The 20512-nt window shown below is 49.9% G+C and overlaps 1 protein-coding gene across 1 annotated transcript in view; it reads left to right on the top strand.

Moving 5' to 3' along the window:
• The window catches only part of OTOA (otoancorin), a 63733-nt gene that overhangs the window by 17948 nt on the left and 25273 nt on the right, over positions 1-20512 (top strand). Inside the window, exons 11-20 of the mRNA XM_060172820.1 lie at positions 1896-2019; positions 5733-5948; positions 7811-7969; positions 9783-9923; positions 12120-12178; positions 12287-12404; positions 14040-14113; positions 15664-15799; positions 17734-17924; positions 19634-19727. Coding sequence (XP_060028803.1) covers positions 1896-2019; positions 5733-5948; positions 7811-7969; positions 9783-9923; positions 12120-12178; positions 12287-12404; positions 14040-14113; positions 15664-15799; positions 17734-17924; positions 19634-19727 — 1312 coding nt within the window. The remainder of the gene's footprint in view (positions 1-1895; positions 2020-5732; positions 5949-7810; positions 7970-9782; positions 9924-12119; positions 12179-12286; positions 12405-14039; positions 14114-15663; positions 15800-17733; positions 17925-19633; positions 19728-20512) is intronic.

Here is a 20512-nt window from a genome sequence, read left to right as displayed (position 1 = left end):
TGCAGGTGGGGAGCCGGGGGCTCAAACCGGAATCCTTATGCCGGTCCCTGCGCTTTGCACCACAAGCGCTTAACCCACTGCACCACCGCCCGAACCCCTAAATATCTTTTTTTAAAAAAAATATTTATTTATTTTCTCTTTTGTTGCCCTTGTTGTTTTATTGTTGTAGTTATTATTGTTGTTGACGTTGTTAGATAGGACAGAGAGAAATGGAGAGAGGAGGGGAAGACAGAAACGGGGAGAGAAAGACAGACACCTGCAGACCTGCTTCACCGCCTGTGAAGCGACTCCCCTGCAGGTGGGGAGCCGGGGGCTGGAACCACCTTGCGGTCCTTATGCCGGTCCTTGCGCTTTGCGCCACAGCTATAAATACGTTAATGGCCTTAGGCAAAAAAATAAAATAAATAAAGGGTCTCCACTGTGATTTGTAGTGGGATTGAGAGCACCTGGGTGAGATCAGCTCTGGAATTCAGTGGCTGTAACACAGTCCCCTGGGACAGGGTCCAACAGGAGGGTGCCAGGAGTTGTGGGCCTGGTGATCCCAGGAAGGGTTAGGAGATGCCAGGAGGAGAGGAAGGGTGCCCTGCCTGGACAGGGGAGGTGGACGTGATTTGATAATCTTCTCTCCACCTTTCTGTCACTGTGTTTTCTCTGACATCATTAAATATCAGAGATTGTGTGTGTATAATACACACATTCACACACACACATCATTTATTTTATTTACTCATCTTTTGGATAGAGACAGAGAAATGGAGGTAGGGACTGGGGGCTTGCACCTGGATCCTTGTGCACTGTGGTGTGTATACTCTACCTGGTGCACCCCTAAAGATTTGTTTGTCAGGCTTCACAGTTCCAGATTGACGTTTTCAGCTTGAGGCAGAGAGGCGGACACAGAGGGAGAGAAAGAAAGAAGCTGCAGCCCGAAGCCCCCTCCAGTGTGGAGCTGGTATTTTTTACTGTGTGGGAGGTGTGCTTAGTACTTAAGGCCATTGTGCCGGAGGGAGGCTCTGGTTCTCTTTGCTCTTCTCCCTCTTCTCTCCCTCCTCCTCCTCCTCCTCCTCCTCCTCCTCCTCCTCCTCCTCCTCCTCCTCCTTTCTCTAGTGAATAAATAAATCTTTACATGTGCACAACGCAGGTGTTAACGGCTAGCCATGGAGCTCCCAGCTAGACCAGGGTCAAATCCCCCCTCTGCCTCTGCACTGAGTCTCCTTCCTACTTTGATGCCTCCTCATGTGGAGGTGGTGGGCTGGTAAGACATGCTCAGAATACCCCTCAAGATGAACAGACCTGGTCTCCACGTGGAGCTCTTTCTTTTTTTTTTTTTAATACTTATTTATTTTCCCTTTTGTTATCCATGTTGTTTTTTTTATTGTTGTAGTTAGTATTATTGCTGTTGTTGTCATTGTTGTTGGATAGGACAGAGAGACATGAGAGAGGGGAAGACAGAGGGGGGAGAGAAAGATAGACACCTGCAGACCTGCTTTACCGCCTGTGAAGTGACTCCCCTGCAGGTGGGGAGCCAGGGGCTTGAACCGGGATCCTTGAGCCGGTCCTTGGGCTTCAAGCCATGTGCGCTTAACACACTGCGCTACTGCCCGACTCCCGTGGAGCTCTTTTTGAGAGCTTCTCTCCCCGCCCTAGAGGGAGAGGGGCATATAGTCGGTTGGTTCTGGATTCACACCCCAATGCCACTGTTTGCCCTGCGAAGTTACTTCCTCACCCTGAGACTCGGCTCTTCTGCCGAGTGGGTGGAATGAACCCACCCACCTTGGAGGGCACAGAGGGCACGGCTTGTACCGGTGGGCTGTGTGGTAGGGCTGTGTGAACCCCTTTGGCTGTGGCTGTGATCCCCTCTTTCCTGCCCACCACCAACACCCCTGGTCTCCCCACAGGCTGGGTCTGCTTGTCTGCTTCTCTCCTGAGCTAGAGCCTCCGGACGCCGCCGTGGCCCGAGCCATCCTTCACCAGATGATCAAATGTCACCGTCTGCAGGGCTTCCAGGCCAGCGTGCAGAAGGTGTGGACCTGGCCCTGCCTCAGTTTCCCCAGCCGGGAACGTGGGGAGAGTGCCCTGATTGGCCATCAGAGGGCTCCCCGGAATCTGGGCCCAGGCAGAGCAGAGGGAGTCTCTCAGGCCAAGGGGCGTGAAGGGCAGCGGCAGGCCTGGGATGGCGGGGGGTGGGTCAGAGCAGCCAACTCAGATGGAAAGGGCACAAGCTGGGGATCGTCCCTGCAGAGCCTGACGCCCTAGGTCAGCATGGGACTGTGTTTCTAGAACCTTCTAGGAGATGCTATAGTGATGGGTCTGGGGCCCTTTCGAGGGAGAGTGAGGAGAAAGAGCTGTGAGTGAGTCACAGCCAGGTCTCCAGTGGGGTCCCCTGTCCACTCTCGCTGGGCTGCACCTCTCAGAGGTTCTTATGGTCCAGAGATGGTACATAATATATACATATATATATTTTAAATTTAGGGATGGGGAGTAGCATAATGGTCATGCACAAAGAAGGCTTTTCTGGCCCAGGCATCAAAGGTCCCAGGTTCAGTTCCCAGCACCACCTTAAACCATAGCTGAACAGTGCACTGACAAAAGAGAAAAAAAAATTAACTCATTTTTTTGTCACCAAGTTTTTAAAAAGATATTTATTTATTTATTCCCTTTTTTTTGCCCCTGTTGTTTTACTGTTGTTGTTATTATTGATGTCATCATTGTTGGATAGGACAGAGAGAAATGGAGAGAGGAGGGGAAGACAGAGAGGGGGAGAGAAAGATAGACACCTGCAGACCTGCTTCACCGCCTGTGAAGCGACTCCCCTGCAGGTGGGGAGCCCGGGGGGCTCGAACCGGGATCCATATGCCAGTCCTTGCGCTTTGTGCCACCTGCGTTTAACCCGCTGCATTACCGCCCGACTCCCAGTTTTTTTTTTTTTTAATTTTCCTTTTTTTGGCAGGGTTTTTGTGCCTGCTCCCAGCAGACTCCTTTTTTTTTCCCTTCTCTTTTTAGATAGAAGGTGAGAGACAGAGAGGGGTGGAGAGACACCACAACACTGTCCCACTGTGTGTGGAGCTTCCCCTTTCCGTGGCTCTCCTATGGGATGTCTGGGAACCCGATCCAGGTCTCCACACATGGTGAAGCGTGCATTCTACTACTGAGTGCACCATCTCCAGGACCCCTAATTAAAAAAAAGAGAAAAGATCTTCATGCCATATACATGTTTGGAACTACTGTTCACATGACAACTTCTTCACTTGGAAAAAAAAGAAGATAAGATAGGGGCCAGGCGGTGACGCACCTGGCTAAGTGCTCACATTACAGTGCACGAGGACCCAGGTTCAAGCCCCTGGGCCCCACCTGCAGGGGGAAAGCTTCATGAGTGGTGAAGCAGGGCTGCAGGCGTCTTTCTCCTATCTCTCTCCCTCTCTGTCTCCCCCTTCTGTCTTTATTTCTGGCTGTTTCTATCCAATAAATAAAGAAAGATAATTAAAATTAAAAAAAAGAAGAAGATAGCATAGTGGTTATGAAAAACAGACTTTCATGTCTGGGGCATAAAAAAAATCCCAGGTTCAGTCCCCATCACTATCATAAACCAGAGCTGAGCAGTGCTCTGGTGAACATAAAATAAATAGTATTTATTGATGAGAGAGAAAGAGAGTGACCATCATTCTGGCAGTGCTGTGCCAGGAATCAAACTCAGGGTCTCGTGCACATTTGGCAACAGCATCATCACCTCCTCAATGTCATCAGACTGTTGGATGCAGTTGTCACAATCTTGGTCAGTGCTCATCTTGATTTCTGGGAAAATAATCCACCCCAAACAAACTAAAAACAAACAAACAACAACAACCCCCCCCCCCAGAAAATTCATGCATTTTAAGGCCACAGTAAAGCTGTGACAGCCTCGACCAAGAGGGAAGTCAGACAGAATCAGGTGGGAAACAACCTTCTGGAATCATTTAGCTCAGTGTTTCAGAATTTCCTGAAGGGTTTGTTAAAACAAAGCTCCCTGGAGCCCTGAGCCCAGAGTCCTGGATTCAGGTCTAAGATGGAAGCCTGAGAATATGCGTCTGAACATGTAGCTTGGGGTGATGCTTATACCTGTGCTCAGGGACCCCCAACTTTGAGAACCACTGCTTGGCCTTTACCATTCATGATACAGAGGAGGCAGAGCTGAGCCAGGACGCACTGGGCATTGGGAGAAGCCCAGAGCGGTGATCCTGGTTTCTTTTGTTTCCCTCTGCTGCCCTCCAGTGGCCACTTGGGTATTGCCTGGAGCGCTTGTACACACATTTCTGAAATGAGAACTCAAGACTTCATGTTACAGTGTGTGAAGTTGTCACCTCTTATAGTGGATGCAGTTGGGAAATACATCTTCCTATAGCCAGACAGATATCATAATCCAGCTGTCAGGATGATCACAGGAATGTGAAAGTGTGCCAAACACAATTTAAAAATCATTTCTTTGTTAATTTATTGAAATATTAAAACCTTTTACTCTGGCACAGATGTGATGCTGTGATGCTGGGGGGGTGAACCTGGGACCTCATGCTTGCAAGTCCAGCTGTGTAAAACATAATTTTAAGCAAAGACAGAGCAGAAAATTGCATTTATTTGCACGACAGCTATGCAAAACCTACACGCTACATTTATTTATTTTCTTATTTATTTATTTACTTTTTAATTTATTGCCTCCAGGGGGAGGCACTATGAATCCATGGCTCCTGGAGGCCATTTTTCTCTTTCCACTTTATTTTTATTTGGCAGAACAGAGAGAAATTGCAAGGGAAGGGGAGATAGAGAGGGAGAGAGAAAGCTAGACACCTGCAGCCCATTCATGAAGCGTCTTCCCTGCAGGTGGGGAGCGGGGGCTCAAACCTGGATCCTTGCGTATGGTGTTATGTGTGCTTAACCGAATGCACACTGCGTTTATAAAATGCATATTTACATGTAAAGGCATAAGAAGCCTGGAAACATATGCCCTCAATTACTAACTCTAGTCATTCGTTCTTTCTTTTTTATTTCTGTTTCTTGAGTCAGAGAGAGCACTCCTCAGCTCTGGCCAGGGATTGGACTTGGGACTTTAGAGCCTCAGGTCCGAACGTCTTTTGCCTAAACCACTATACTGTCCTTTGGGCCCCTTAGTTGATTTTATGAATTTTTTTTAGTTACACTAGAACATTCTTTTTTAAAAAAATATTTATTTATTCCCTTTTGTTGCCCTTGTTGTTGTAGTTATTGTTGTTGTTGATGTTATTGTTGTTGTTGGATAGGACAGAGAGAAATGGAGAGAGGAGGGGAAGACAGAGAGGAGGAGAGAAAGACAGACACCTGCAGACCTGCTTCACCGCCTGTGAAGCGACTCCCCTGCAGGTGGGGAGCCGGGGCTCGAACCGGGATCCTCACGCTGGTCACTGCGCTCTGCGCCACGTGCGCTTAACCCGCTGGGCTACCGCCCAACTCCCCTAGAACATTCTTCTGACACGAAAACCTTTGTGGAAATTTCATGAAGGGAAAACAGCCGGAGGTAGAGCTCAAGGTGGCGGATTCTGGGTGAGGTGAACACAGGCTCCTGCCACACTTGGAAGGTGACGTGCTGAGATTTAGTTGAAGTGGTGGTGGGGGTGGAGGGTGCGTCTACGGTGTGTTCAGGCCGAGGCTGGAGACACAGCGGTGCTCAGGCCAGAGGAAGCCTCCACTCTGCTCTGTACCAGCTCTCACTGCAGGCGCTTTCCTTCCAGCTGAAAGCCCACCTGTTGGACATCGCCACTGAGAACCAGACCCTCAACGAAACTCTGGGTTCTTTGTCGGATGCGGTGGTGGGCTTGAGTCCTGATCAGCTGGAAGCCCTCTCCCCCGAGGCTGTGCAGGCTGCCATCTCCACTCTCAGCCAGGTCTCGGGCTGGGCCAGGAGCCAGGTCGTCATCTTGGCTGCCAAGTACTTGGCCCATGAGAAGGTCAGCTGGAACTTGGATCTTTTTTTTTTTTTTTTTTCAGTATGGTGCTACGGAGTGAATTCAGAGCCGGTGTGTGTGTGTGTGTGTGTGTGTGTGTGTGTGTGTGTGTGTGTGTCTGGATCAACTTTCCATTCTTTATTTGAGAGAGAGAGAGAGGAGTGGAGAGGAGAAAAAAGGAGAGACACCACTCCACCCTCCCTTATTTAGAAAGAGTGGGCCAGATGGTGGCGCACCTGGTTAAGCGCACATGTTACAATGTGCAAGGACCTAAGTTTGAGCCCCCAGGCCCCACCTACAGGGGAAAGCTTTGCGAGTGGTGAAGCAGGGCTGCAGGTGTCTTTATTTCTCTCTCCCCCCTCTCTATACCTATCCCTATCTCCCCCTTCCCACTTGATTTCTGGCTGTCTCTATCCAATAACTAAATAAAGATCATTTTTAAAAAAAAATCAGAAACTGGGGGCAGAGAAACAGAGAGTGATTTAAGGCGATCCCGGCACTGAAGCTTCCTTCAATGAGGTGTGGGCCAGGCTTGACTTTGGGTCAAGCAGAACCTCTATCCAAGTGAGCTAACTGTCCACAGCCGAACTCTCTGTAGGGCCCTGGGACCTGAGGGCCAGCTGTCCCCACACAACAGGGCCAACCAATGAGTCAGATGATAATAACCAAGGTGGATGACTGCGTTTGAATCTTTTTTGCTCTGCTGTCTACTGACTGTGACACTGGATAGTCGGTGTAAGTGCTCTGGGCCTCAGTTTCCCCATCTGTGAGATGGGATCACACCCGCAGGATTATGGGAGTCAGCACCCTGGAAGAGAGTAGACCAAGTCTGAACTGGCATGTGGATTCATTGCTGAGCTGCCCCTCAAGTGGCTGGCCAGTGCGGCCCCCTCTGACACCCACTCACCTGTGTGTGTGTTTGTGGGGCTTCCGGGAAGTTCTGCCGGCATGGGCCTAGCACCGCCAGGCATTCAAACAAAGGGAACCCCAGAAATTCAAGTCTGGACCTTTTGGTGGGAGTTCTTCCAGTTGTTTTGGACTAACTACCTAGCACTCACCCCCATCCCTGCTCCACTGTGGGCATAATTAAGATTTTTGGTGAGGAGACAACATAATGGTTCTGCAAAACAGACCCTCATGCCTGAGGCTTTGAGGTCCCAGGTTTAATCCCCTGCACCGTCGTAAGCCAGAGCTGAGCAGTGCTCAGTTAAAAAAAAAAAAAAAGAATTGGGCGGTAGCGCAGCGGGTTAAGCGCACGTGGCACAAAGCTGGCGTAAGGATCCCAGTTCGAGCCCCCGGCTCCCCACCTGCAGGTGTCGCTTCACAGGCGGTGAAGTAGGTCTGCAGGTGTCTGTCTTTCCCCTCTCTGCCTTCCCCTCCTCTCTCCATTCTTCTCTTTCCTATCCAACAACGATGACATCAATAACAATAACAATAATAACTACAACAACAATAAAAAAACAAGGGCAACAATAGGGAAAATAAATTAATTAAAAAAAAGATTTTTGATATCTGGGGCTGGCTTGATATTGTTCACTTGGGTAGTGCACTGCTTTGCCATGTGCTGGACCCAGGTTCGAATCTGGCCCCCACTGCATTGAAGGAAGCTTTGGTCTCTTTAGCTCTCTCTCTCTGTCTCTATCTAAAACAACAACAACAATAACGATGATGATAGTAATAATGGGTTTTGATATCTGTTCTGAGGCCCAGAGTAGCATAAGAGTTTTCTCTTTGGAGTGTCTTGGTGTTTTGCTGTCTGACTCTCTTTCCTGCCGGGAGGGACCCTGGGCCTTGCGTCCTGTGCTCCCCAGCATGTCTGGGGTGGTGAAATGAGATCAGGGCCTCCCATTGTGTGCCCTGGCCAGGTGCCGTCCTTCCACAACGCCAGCCAGATGGGCGCGCTGCTGGCCGGCGTCAGTACCGACAGCCTCTGCACCATGGAGCGCCGGGACCTCACACAGCTTCTGCGGAGCCCCAGCTCCCTGCACCTGTCACCCACCCAGCGGCAGGCCGTGCTCAGCAAGGTGAGGGGGCCGGGCTCACGGGGCAGGTGCAGGGCTGGGGGCACACAGCGGGCTTTCCAAACCTGAAACTGTCTTATTTTTTTCCCCTTCTGTCTTGAAATATTTATTTATTTTAGACAGAGACAGAGAGAAATTGAGAGGGAAAGGAGAGATGGCGGAGGAGATGAGATCGAGAGACAGCTGAAGAACTGCTTTACCACTGCTGAAGCCTTCCTCCCTGCAAGTAGGGACCGGGGGTTTGAACCCAGATCCTTGTGCTCTGTAATGTATGCACTCAACCAGGTGTGCCACTGGCCTGAGGTTGCCTTTCGTGATGGCCGCCTCCCCTCCTTCTTGGGATCACATTGTATTTTTTTTTTTTTTTTTTTTTGGTTTTTGTTTTTGCCTCCAGGGTTATCCTTGGGGCTCGCTGCCAACCCACTGTTCCTGGAGGCTGTTTCTCCCATTTTGTTGCCCTTGTTATGGTTGTTGTTGTTATAGCTACTGTTGTTGTTGGACAGGACAGAGAGAAATGGAGAGAGGAGGGGAAGACAGAGAGGAGGAGAGAAAGGTAGACAACTGCAGACCTGCTTCACCACCTGTGAAGTGACCCCCCTGCAGGTGGGGAGTCGGGGGCTCGAACTGGGATCCTTAAGCCGGTTCTTGTGCTTTGCACCATGTGCACTTAACCCACTGCGCTACTGCCCAGCCCCCACATTGTATGTTTTTAAGAAAAGATCAGTTTATTCTATTGTTTTAAATCATTATTCATTTTTTTAATTTCAATTTTTATTGGATAGAAGCTAAGATAAATCAAGAAGGAAGGAGAGAGGGAAGAGAGAGAGATAGTGGGAGAGCACTGTAATACTGCTTTACTGCTCTTGAAGCTTCCCCCCTGTAGATGGGGACCAGGGGCTTGAACCCTGGTTCTTCTGCATGGTAACATGTGACACCTCCTGGCTCCTTCCCCCCCTTCTTTTTAAAAATTTTTTTATATTTATTTATTTTCCCTTTTGTTGCCCTTGTTTCATTGTTGTAGTTATTGTTGTTGTTGTTATTGATGTTGTTGGATAGGAAAGAGATAAATGGAGAGAGGAGGGCGATACAGAGAGAGGGAGAGAAAGACAGACACCTGCAGACCTGCTTTACCGCCTGTGAAGTGACCCCCATGCAGGTGGGGAGCCGGGGGCTCGAACTGGCATCCTTACCCGGGTCCTTGTGCTTCACACCGCATGCGCTTAACCTGCTGCACTACCACTTCCTCCCTTTCTTAGATGCTCTTTATTTGAGAGAGGGAGGGAGGGAGCAGAGCACAGCTCAGCTCTGGCACATGGTGGTGCCGGGGCAGGACCTGCTTCTTGGGGTGGGGGGTGGTCTCGGGCCTGCACGTCTGATGTGCTGCTGCGGTGCTTTCTCCCGGGCCCTGATAAGGCCTGGAGTTGTTTTAATGTGGACATGAACCTTGAAGGTCCCAGGGTGCTTCTGAAAGCTACTCCCACAGCCCAATGTCCCCACTCCATCCCTCTTTCTCAGGTTCTCAGTTGGCAGCGGCCTTGGGGCATCTAGCAGGACCTGCTCTTTCCAGTTTGCTAAGAAGCAGAGCTTGGGGTCTGGGAGCAAGACTTAGACTTGACTCACACTCATGGGCTGTGAACCAGTCCCCCCCCCCCCCCCCCGCTTCCTTGCCTGTGAGGGGGCTAATGTGATCTCCCCACCTGGGAGGCTGGGGAGCAGACCTGCTGGGTTCTGTTGCCCCGTGAAGCACCTGGCTCTCACCCAGTGCTCAGTGTACCATCTCCTAGGCTGTTACTCTGCTTCTGCTCACTGTCTGCAGGCCCGAGAAGCAGGAGACATGCCCTCGGGCATCGTGGAGGTCAAAGGGGCTCTATTTAAGGAGGTGTCTCTCTTCGACTTATGGACGGAGTCTGGCTTCAACTCCACAGTGCTGAGGGACAAGGAGCTTCGGACGAGTCAGGTACGATGGTTGTGCCAACCCCTGGACTGTCCACTGTGCTTCTCCCGGTGCTTGGTTACCTTCATGTGGTACCAGGGTTCAAGCCCGGGGCTCATTCATCCTGGTAAGATGAATACTCAAGGTCCTTTTGTCTCAGCAGCTGAGTTGATTGTGTTTACCGTTTCCTGAGGTAGGGAAGACTGTGGGAAGGTCTCAGAACTTGATCTTGGGGCTGAGAAGCACTCTGGGGGCCACACTTGGGGTGTCTGGACTTACCCCCTCAACTGCTGCCCCCATCCTCACCTTTGGGGCACAGCCCCACACCACTCAGGCCCCCACACAATGCCAGCTCATGACTGATTCTGTCTGGGGAATCTGCTCCCAGTTTTAGAGCCTATAAAACAAATGAATGTCATGCTTGGTTGTTTCTGTGAGTTAGGTGGTCAGTGAAACTGTACTCACTCTGGAAGACCAGGGACAGCCTCCTCCAGGGCCGCCCGCCTGTGCTGCTGGTGGGGTTGCTCTGTTGAGGGTGTTTTCTAGCCCAGCTCTCCTGGCTCTGCTTCCTCGAGGCTGGGCCTTGGGAGCCAGCAGGTGGGCCTGAATCTGGGGCTTCGGTTCCTGCACCGGTCCCCAGTTTCATATATTTTTAACCATTATTATTTTTTTAAATTAATTATTTTCCCTTTTGTTGCCCTTGCTGTCTTTTCATTGTTGCTGTAACTATTGTTGTTGTTGTTGTTGATGTCATCATTGTTGGATAGGACAGAGAGAAATGGAGAGAGGAGGGGAAGACAGAGAAGGGGAGAGAAAGATAGACACCTGCAGACCTGCTTCACCGCCTGTGAAGCGACTTCCCTGCAGATGGGGAGCCGGGGGCTCGAACCGGGATCCTTATGCCGGTCCTTGCACTTTGCACCATCTGCGCTTAACCCACTGCGCTACCGCAAGACTCCCAACCATTATTTTAATTAATTAATTGATTGATTTTATTGCCACCAAGGTTATTTGCTGGGGCTTGGTGCTTGCATCATGAATTTACTGTTCCCAGTGGCCTGTCCTTCCCTCCTTCCTTCTTTCCCTCCTTCCTTCCTTCCTTCCTTCCTTCCACCTTTTCTTTCCTTTCCTTTCTCTTTTCTTCTCTTTATTTCTGTATATGATCCGACAGAGAGAAATTGAGAGGGGAGGGGGAGACAGAGAGGAGAGAGAGAGCCGCCTTGTTTCCCTGCTTGTGAAGCTTCCCCTCTGCAAGCAGGGAGGGAGCTTGGACCCAGGTGCACCACCACCGGACCCCTAAAATTTCTTATTTTACTTGATAGGAGAGAGAAAAATTGAGAGGGGAGAGGGGAATAGGGAGGGAGGCAGAGAAAGAGAGAGAGACAGAGAGAGGGAAAGGCAGGTGTACTTACTTGCAGCACTGCAAGTGAGGACTTGTTGGTATGCTTTAAAAACCCCTTCTGTTTCATTTGGTTTAATCCCCCCTGCATTCTATTTACATAACACTGTATTCTATTTACATAACCTCTGTTAACAAGCACCACCTTCCCTCCAGGGCATTGGTGGTTTAGTGGTAGAATTCTCGCCTGCTCCGCCCCCTCTCCTTGTCATACCCTGATTTTCACCAGTCACTTTTCTCTCCACCCTCTCTGCGTCACATCCTGTTCCCACCCTACTGGGCTAGTATATTTATAAGGACACGATTGTTTGTAGTTTTCAGTTTAGCTTAGCTTGGTATAGATTGCCCTGCGTCCTGCATGAATAAAGAGATACTGCGTACAACCCAGCCATGAGTCCCGGGTTGTCTGTTACCCGCCCGTGAAGCCAGCCCGGCGAAAACAACAAGGACTGGGGGCTTGAACCTGGGTCCTTGCATGTAGTAATGTGCACTCAACCAAATGTGCCACTCCCCCCCCCCCCCGCCACTCCCCCCCCCCCCAAAGCTTCATAGAACACAGGCAGCACCTCCAGCCTCACTGCCCTCAGCTTAGCTTCCTGTTCACTTCTAGGGACAGAGCAGGGGGCCTGGGCTCTGGAATGATGGCCACCAGTTCACATCCGGGTCCTGCCACTCAGCCATGGTGGGGTCCTGGGGAAGAACTAGGGCCAGCTAGGCTCTATTTCCCACCTGGAGATCGGGCCATTGTAGTGTGCTCTGGGAGGGCCGCATCCTGGTGGGCAAGTGATTACTCAATGTGGGCATTTTCTCACCCCCACCAGGCCTTGTTCCTGTGCGAGCTTCTGTCCAAGAGCCCCAGGAGGCCCGAGGAGCTCTTGAGGTAGGACGGTGCCCTCCGCCTCAGGGCCCAGGATCCCCTGCCTCTGCTTGCCGCCCTCTCTCTTCTCTCCCCTTGCTCCTATCTCTTGCCCCCCCCCTTGTTTCCTAGCGTGGGGCAGCTGGTCAAAGGTGTAACATGCTTCCATCTGGACGCCATGAGCCTGGACTCCTTTCTGACCCATTTCCGGTATTTTGAGAATAACTTCTCCCTGCTTTCACCGTATCAGGTACCAGAGCATTTTCCTCCTTAAAAACAAAAACAAACAAACAAAAAAAACCTCAGGGGCTGGGCGGTAAGCACCACAGATTAAGTGCACATGGCACAAAGCGCAAGGACAGGTGTAAGAATCCTAGGCTGGGGGCCAGGCGGTGGCACACCTGGTTAAGCGCACATACTGCAGTGCACAAGGACCCAGGTTCAAGCCCCTGGTCCCCATCTGCAGGGGGAAGGCTTCATGAGTGGTGAAGCAGGGCTGCAGATGTCTCTCTCCCTCTCTATATGCCCTCCCCTCTCAATTTCTGTCTGTCTCTATCCAATAATAAATTAATTAAAAAGTATTAAAAAATAAAATAAAAATAAAAAAAATCCTAGGCTGAGCCCCCGGCTCCCCACCTGCAGGGTAGTCGCTTCACAAGCAGTGAAGCAGGTCTGCAGGTGTGTCTTTCTCTCCTCCTCTCAGTCTTCCCCACCTCTCTCCATTTCTCTCTCTCCTGTCCAACACAACAACAACTATACCAACAATAACAATAAAAACCACAACAAGGGCAACAAAATGGGAAAAAATAGCCTCCAGGAGCAGTGGATTCGTAGTGCAGGCACCGAGCTTTCGGGGTGTCTCTCTCCTTCTCCGGCAGGGTGTCCTCCAGGGGAAAGGTAACAGGCTGGTTCTTTCTCGCTCACGACAGGGGTGACACAAAGTAAAAGACACCAGGGGACTCTTAGCGTGAATCTAGAATCTGAGTCCTTGAGTCCCAGAATCCTAGAGTCCGTTTATTAGCAAAACTGACATGAGTTAAATAGCAAAGCAATGGAGGTAATTATTGTTGAAATATGACAGAAATTACAGGTTTCTTAACAGTCAGCATGCCCCTAAGGTGGTATGACAGGAATTGATGAGATACAAGACAGTTATTCTCCATAACACAAGCAACTTAATTATCCAAAGGTATTTGAGAGAAGCACAGGGGTTAAACCCGTAGGGTGAGACAGAAAGAAGATGAATATCAAAAGGCCATATAGTTTGGAATTTCTCTTGTCTGGGGTCTGAGGTGTGTGATGCAGTGTGTGATAAGGTGTGTTCTTCTGTGATCAGAAGGTGACTTTGAATAAGTGAATCTGTGGCCATGTGGCCTGCAGTTAATGGAGGGAAGTACTGGGGTATCTGTGGGCCTGAGAGTCAAGAAGGAAAGAACCAAGTCTGAGTTTCCCCCCTTATGCTCATCTCGGTTGAGAGAGACTTACCAAGAGGTTATCTTCTCATACCTCCATCCAAAGATGGGGGTGGTTCTCCCTAAGCTCTACCAGGCTTACACATAGTCCCAACACCGAGCCCCTGTGATAACCCTGGAGGCAAAAAAAAAAAATTCTTCTCACATATTCTAATCTTAAGTGTCAGCAAACTCTAAACCATTAAGCCCCCAATAAAATGATTAAAAAAATTTTTTTTTTCCCTCCTGGGTGGTGGTGTACCTGGTTAATCACACATGTGGGGGCACGGCCATGGTACCCACACCACAGGTGCTCTGTTAACCGAGTAAATGCACCTAGAACACCCAGTGCAGTGCTGGCACACAGGAAGCACAGTTCTGTTTGCTCTGGTCCTCTCTCTGGATCCACTTCCTGAAGAGCTTCCATCTTGCAGGTGAACTGTTTGGCGTGGAAATACTGGGATGTTTCCAGGTCCTCTATGCCGCCCTTCCTACTGGCTGCACTTCCGTAAGTGAGTGTGTGTGTGTGTGTATGTGTCCTGGGCTTTTGACCCAGAGGTAGGATTGATGGGACTCTCCCAAGCCAAAGTGGTCCTCCCTCTAACCCCCCATCCCCCCACACACACTGGCTTTTGGTGAGAGATCAGAGTTGAGTTGTGCCTTCTGCGGGCGAGCCTTTGAGAACCAGGAATTTTCTTCTTCCTGTTGGTGGTGCTGAGGGTTGAACCTGGGAGCTCTCACATGCAAGTCCTGTGTGCTACTGTTGTGCTCTGTCCCCTACCTAAGAACCAGGATTCAAATGTGGTCCTGCACAGACATTCCAGAAAAGACATTTTGCTTCCTCTTGTTACTTAAAAAACCAAGGCCAAGATCCCCAAGCCTGAGTGAATGTCAGTGGGGTCCTGCCCAGGCTCTGAGAAGTCAGGCTGATGTGAACTGGAGGCCCCCAGCATGGGTGGGCATTCAAGTCTGGGAGCGCCGGACTTTTCAAACACAATCTGGATATAATTTCTCTCCTTTTTTTTTCATTCGCTTTCTTGCTGTTATTATCTTTATTCATTTAAAGAACTTGTACTGAGTGTATACTATGCACTAGTTCCCAGAGATAACTCAATTTTCCTCTTGCAAGAGCTTATAGTCTCCTGGGGGCAGGATAGATTGATGTGAAGTTAATCTAATAGTAAGTTCATATTTTGGTTGAAGACTACAGAAACTAAATTTGAATTCAAAGACAGGGAAAGGCAATTTGAGGCTAGATAACTGGAATGTTCAGGGATGGACTTCAGGCCTGGCTGAATCCAGAGGCTCAAGTGATGTTCTTTGTCACTTAGACCAGCTTTCCACTGTTGCTTATTTCCCTTCCTTCCTTCCTTCCTTCCTTCCTCCCCCCCTTTATTTCTGACACTTGGCAACTCCAAAGTTACATCTTCTAGATTCATTTTTAGGAGAAATAAAAGACGTTCTCAGGATGGGAGTAGATAGCATAACGCTTATGCAAAGAGACTTTCATGCCTGAGGCTCCAAAGTTCCAGGTTCTATCCCCTGCACCACCATCAGCCAGAGCTGAGCAGTGCTCTGATGAAAAATAAAAAACAGACAATACCAAAAACAAACAAACAAACAACCTTTTCATTTCATTTTTCTCAGTCTTGGGTTTGACTCTCACTGACTGAACTTAGGCTAGTGGCACTCCAATCACAAGAGCATGATGGGAAGATTTTCCCTCCCAAAGAAGTGGAGCATGATGGGAAGTTTGTTTCTAATCTCCTGGGAAAAGAACATGATGGGAAGTTTGTGTCTCACTCAGACTAGAAGAGCATGATGGGAAGTTTGTGTCTCACTCAGACCAGAAGAGCATGATGGGAAGTTTGTGTCCCACCTATAGCAGAGGAGCGTGAAGACTGGGAGGCTGGCCATCTGCCCAAAGGAGTCATGACATCACTGGGGAGAACAAGTCCTTAAAAGATCCCCACTGGGCTCTGCTCGTGGGCCCGTGGGCCCTGATTTCATTAGCGGCAGTACAGCTGCTGCTTCCTCGTTGCCCCCATCTCTCTCCAGGGCTCGCTACCTGGCTGCTCTCCCAGCCTCCCAGTGTGTGTCCTTCCTGGTCAGCCTGGGCAAGAGGCAGTTGGACTCCTTGGTTTTCAATGTCCAAAAGAAGAATTCCGTCATTGCAAAGGTGCAGCAGTGCCTGGTAAGGAAAGTCTCCCTGGCTGTCCCTTTCATGGAGGTCTCATCCCCATTCTGGGGAGCCCCGAGGACATCTGGAGCCTGCTGTCGTGCTCAGAAGCATGACTCTGGATCCTCTGTGCCACGTGCACTTAACCTGCTGTGCAGATTTTTTAAAAAAAAATATTTATTCTCTTTTGTTGTCCTTGTTTTATTGTTGTAGTTATTGATGTCATCGTTGTTGGATAGGACAGAGAGAAATAGAGAGAGAGGAGGGGAAGATAGAGAGGGGGAGAGAAAGATAGACACCTGCAGACCGGCTTCACTGCCTGTGAAGTGACGCCCCTGCAGGTGGGGAGCCGGGGGCTTGAACCGGGATCCTTGCTGATCCTTGTGCTTTGTGCCACGTGTGTTTAACTGGCTGCACTACGGCCCGACTCCCTCTGGATCTTCTGGATGGCACAGTCATGCCCATTAATGGACACTCCCAGCTGAGGGCCTGGAGGAGGGGGGGCTGTTCTAGGGGACTAACACCCCCCCCCCCCACACACACACACACAGGCTGTGGGCTTGAGGCACTTCTCTGCCAGACTGGCTATGTGACTTTAGGCAAGTCACCTCCTCTCCCGGGCCTCAGGCTCTTCTGCAAACGGGTACAAAAGCATTACCATGTACATGGACCCGGGTTTGGGCCCCCTGCTCTCCACCTGCTGGGGGGACACTTCGTCAGCAGTGAAGCAGGTCTGCTGGTGTCTCTCTCTCCCTCTCTATCTCTATCTCCCCACTCAACTTCTCTTTGTCTTATCAAATAAAATAGAAAGGGGGTAAAAAGGGAGCGGTAGATTTATAGTGCTGGCACCTAGCCTCAGCGATAACCCTGGTGGCAACAAAACAAAATAAAAGAAAGCAAAACAAAATCATAAAGTGGTACAGTAGCACTTCCTGCAGAAAGCTCTCAAGACCAGGAAGTCGCGATGCTTGTTGAAAGCAAAGGACCCAGGACAGAGAGTGAGGCTTCCTTCGCCACTAGGGGGCAGTTAACCATTACAGAGTGAAGGGTGTTCCAAATGGCCCGCGCACATCCTGTTTGAAGATGAGGGCCTGCCAACAAGCATACAAGATGCAAAGCGCAAGGACCGGCGGCGTAAGGATCCCAGTTTTGAGCCCGGCTCCCCACCTGCAGGGGGTTCGCTTCACAAGCAGAGAAGGAGGTCTACAGGTGTCTTTCTCTCCCCTTCTCTGTCTTCCCCTCCTCTCTCCATTTCTCTGTCCTATCCAACAACAACAGCAGCTATAACAACAATAACAATAACTACAACAAGCACAACAACAAGGCCAACAAAATGTGAAAAATGGCCTCCAGGAGCAGTGGATTCATAGTGCAGGCACTGAGCCCCAGTGATAACCCTGGAGGCAAAAGTAAAACAAAACAAAAAACCATGAGGGTCCGGGTGAGCATTCCATGAGGTGAATAGATCCTAGCTCTAGTTGTCACGTTGAGAAAGAGCATAAGAGACTCCCAGAGTTCCTAGCAACTTGGAGACACGCTACTTTTGTAATGGGGTTGAGCTCTGTTGGTGTCCTCAGTGACACCAACAAGAACAACCATGACAGCTTTCTTTTTCTTTTTCCTCCCCCCCCCCTTTTTTTTTTTTTTTTTTTTAACCAGAGCACTGCTCAGCTCTGGCTTATGGTGGTGCAGGACATTGGACCTGGGACTTTGGAGCCTCAGGCATGAGAGTCTCTTTGCATAACCATTATGCTATCTCCCCCAGTTCTCCTTTTCTGAGTGCTTCCCCTCCTATTCCCTGTGGGGTCTCCCAGGCCAGCTCCCATGGGGTGGAAGGAGGTTCAGGTGAATGACAAGGGTAGTGACAGGAAGTGTGTGAGGCATCTTCGTTGTGACCTTGAACCCGCCAGGTCTTCACACCGCCCCCCCCCCATCCTTGTTGGTTTCAGAGAAACTTCATTGCCGATGAGTATGACGTGGACATCCTGGGGAACCTGCTCTGTCACTTGCCAGCCCCCCTCCTCCGCCTGGGGGTGGCCCCCCGGGCCTGGGCTGCTGCTGTGCAAGGCCTCCGAGATTGCCGGGCCCTGGGCCCTGAGCAGGGCGCCGTTGTGAAGAGCAGACTCCTGGAGCAGTGGGGGTGAGGACCCCGGGGCTGGGCTCTGGGGGACCAGGAGAGGGTGCCCGCAGAGGACGCTCTGCTCTCAAAATAGGATCTTGGGGTCAGGAGATAGCTCACCTGGTAGAGCGCAAGCCTTCTAGTGTGTGAGCCCCAGCACCGTGGGGGCCGCACCATGGTTAACCCTGGTGAGACTCCATGGGTGCTGGAGGGTGGGAAGTTTGTTACTGTCATCTACTGTGTGTCTGACCTGCTTAATGAACTAATGAATTATTAAGTGATTTGACTTGTCACCAGGGATATTGATGGGCTCATTGCCAGTGCTAAGAATCCAACTGTCCCAGTAGATTTTTCCTTTTATTATTATGATTTTTCCTTTTATTACTTTTTAAAAATATTTATTTATTCCCTTTTGTTGCCCTTGTTTTATTGTTGTTGTAGTTATTGTTATTGATGTCGTCATTGTTGGATAGGACAGAGAGAAATGGAGAGAGGAGGGGAAGACAGAGAGGGGGAAAGACAGAGACACCTGCAGACCTGCTTCACCGCTTGTGAAGCGACTCCCGTGAAGGTGGGGAGCCGGGGGCTCAACAGGCATCCTTCAGCCTGTCCTTGGGCTTGGTCCCATGTGTGCTTAACCTGCTGCGCTACTGCCCGAACTTCAACCTTTTATTATGTTTTATTTGACAGGACAAAAAGAAATTGGGAGGAGAGATAGGGAGAGAGAAAGAGAGACATCTATAGATTTGCTTCACCGCTCTCAAAGCTTTTCCCCAGCAGGGGCTTGAACCTGGATCCTCATGCATGGTAACATGTGTGCTTAACCAGGTGTGCCACAGCCTGGCCCCTGCTGCTTAATCTTTTTGCACTTAAGTTTTTGCACCTGTGGAATGCGATATAGGTTTATTGTCTTGCTTAGACGAACTTAAGCTTATAAAAAGCTTGCTGCGCTGCCTGACAGGCAGCACTGAGCAGGTCCCATGTGGTGCTGGGGTCAAACCAGGGCCTCACACACGGAAGGCATGTGCTGTACCCCTTGGCCACCTCTCAGGCTCATAGTGGCTGTTCAGATCGCCTCGTGGAGCTGAGAGTCTAGGGGGGCATTTGTAACCAAATAAAGAAGGGATTGTCTTTGCCCAGGAGTAGCTTACTTTGGTTTGAGAGAGCTGCTGTCAGGGCTGAAGAGATGGCCCCAGAGTGGGAGGCACTTGCGTTCTGTGTAGCAAGAATGAATTCTGACTCTGATGTTATTACCCTCCCAAAGCCAAGAGGAAATTAATCTTGCAGAAGACTTACGGTAATTAGAAACAAACCCACAAACACAAAAAGCTAACCCGATGTGTCATTTCTGTTATATGGAGGAAGAGGAGGAAGGGGATTCAGTGATGTAAATGCAGCCAGGCATTAACTCAACTCAATTTACAAAGTGGGACTTGATTGGGTTCAGATATAGAACTTAGTGGAAAATTCCAGGGCTGGACATCAGGCACTGCTGGATCCAAAAGAAAGAGAGATCATTTCTGGTCGCTCCAGCAAAACTTCCAGAGAAACTTCTGATTGGTCAGCCTGCATCGCACGGTCCACCTTCTTGGTTGGGGAGGTGGGGGGGGGCACGTGTCTTTAAACCTTTCTCTCTACGTGGAGATAGTCTGTTCCTGAAATAACAGGATGTTGGAGGGACAGGGGAAGCAGTGCACCCTTTCAGTTTCCTCCTCCTCTTTTCTTCTCAGACATCCCCAGAACTGGACGGCGGAGACAACGAAGGACCTGGCCACCTTTCTCGTCTTTTTCTCAGGAGAGGAGCTGAGAACTCTTGCCGCAAAGGTACTTCCATGTTTTTGTTTGAAATATTCTTTACGCTATTTATTATTTATTGGATAGAAACAGAGAAATTGAGAAGGAAAGGGGAGATAGAGAGGGAGAGAAATGGACAGAGAGAGAGAGAGAGTCCTGCAGTGCTGTTTAAATTTGCGCCCTGCAGGTGGGGTCTGGGGGCTTGAACCTGGGTCCTTCTGCATTATAATGTGTGTTCAACTGAGTGAGCCCCTGCTCAGCCCCTGCATTCTGTCTTTAGAAGAAGGCTGGGTGGATTTGAAAGAGAGAAAGATCGTGGTCCAGGAGGTGGCGCAGTAGATAAAGCATTGAACTCTCAAGCATAAGGCCCTGAGTTCAATCCCTGGCAGCACATGTACCAGAATGATGTCTGGTTCTTTCTCTCTCTCTTCCTATCTTTCTCATTAATAAACAAATAAACTATTAAAAAAAAAGAGAGAGAAAGATCTTGGTCAGTCACACTCCATAGGGGTTGCTGTCTTTGCTCTTCTAGATTCATCCTCCTTGTCTCAAAAGGGCTCAGCTGTTTCTAGCTGCAATACAGGTTTAGGGACAGAGTGAGGCAGCTGGAAAGTAAACCCTGGGCCTTTCCCAGGTCCCAGGCAGATGTTCACAATCTGGGAGAGGTCAGCTGCCACTCTGCTGTGTGTCAGCCCCCCCGCCCCCCCAGCTATTCAAGCAGCACTGAGTGCAAGGGGGTGGGTGGAGAAGGAGTAAATGTTTGCTGAGGGATATAGCTCAGCCGTTAGAGCACAGAACTTATGTGCCTGGGGCTC

Source organism: Erinaceus europaeus, chromosome 15 (genome assembly GCF_950295315.1).
Source record: "Erinaceus europaeus chromosome 15, mEriEur2.1, whole genome shotgun sequence".
Classification (NCBI taxonomy): domain Eukaryota; kingdom Metazoa; phylum Chordata; class Mammalia; order Eulipotyphla; family Erinaceidae; genus Erinaceus; species Erinaceus europaeus.
Note: the sequence above shows the minus strand (reverse complement) of the source record. Positions and strands in the feature narration are given on the sequence as shown.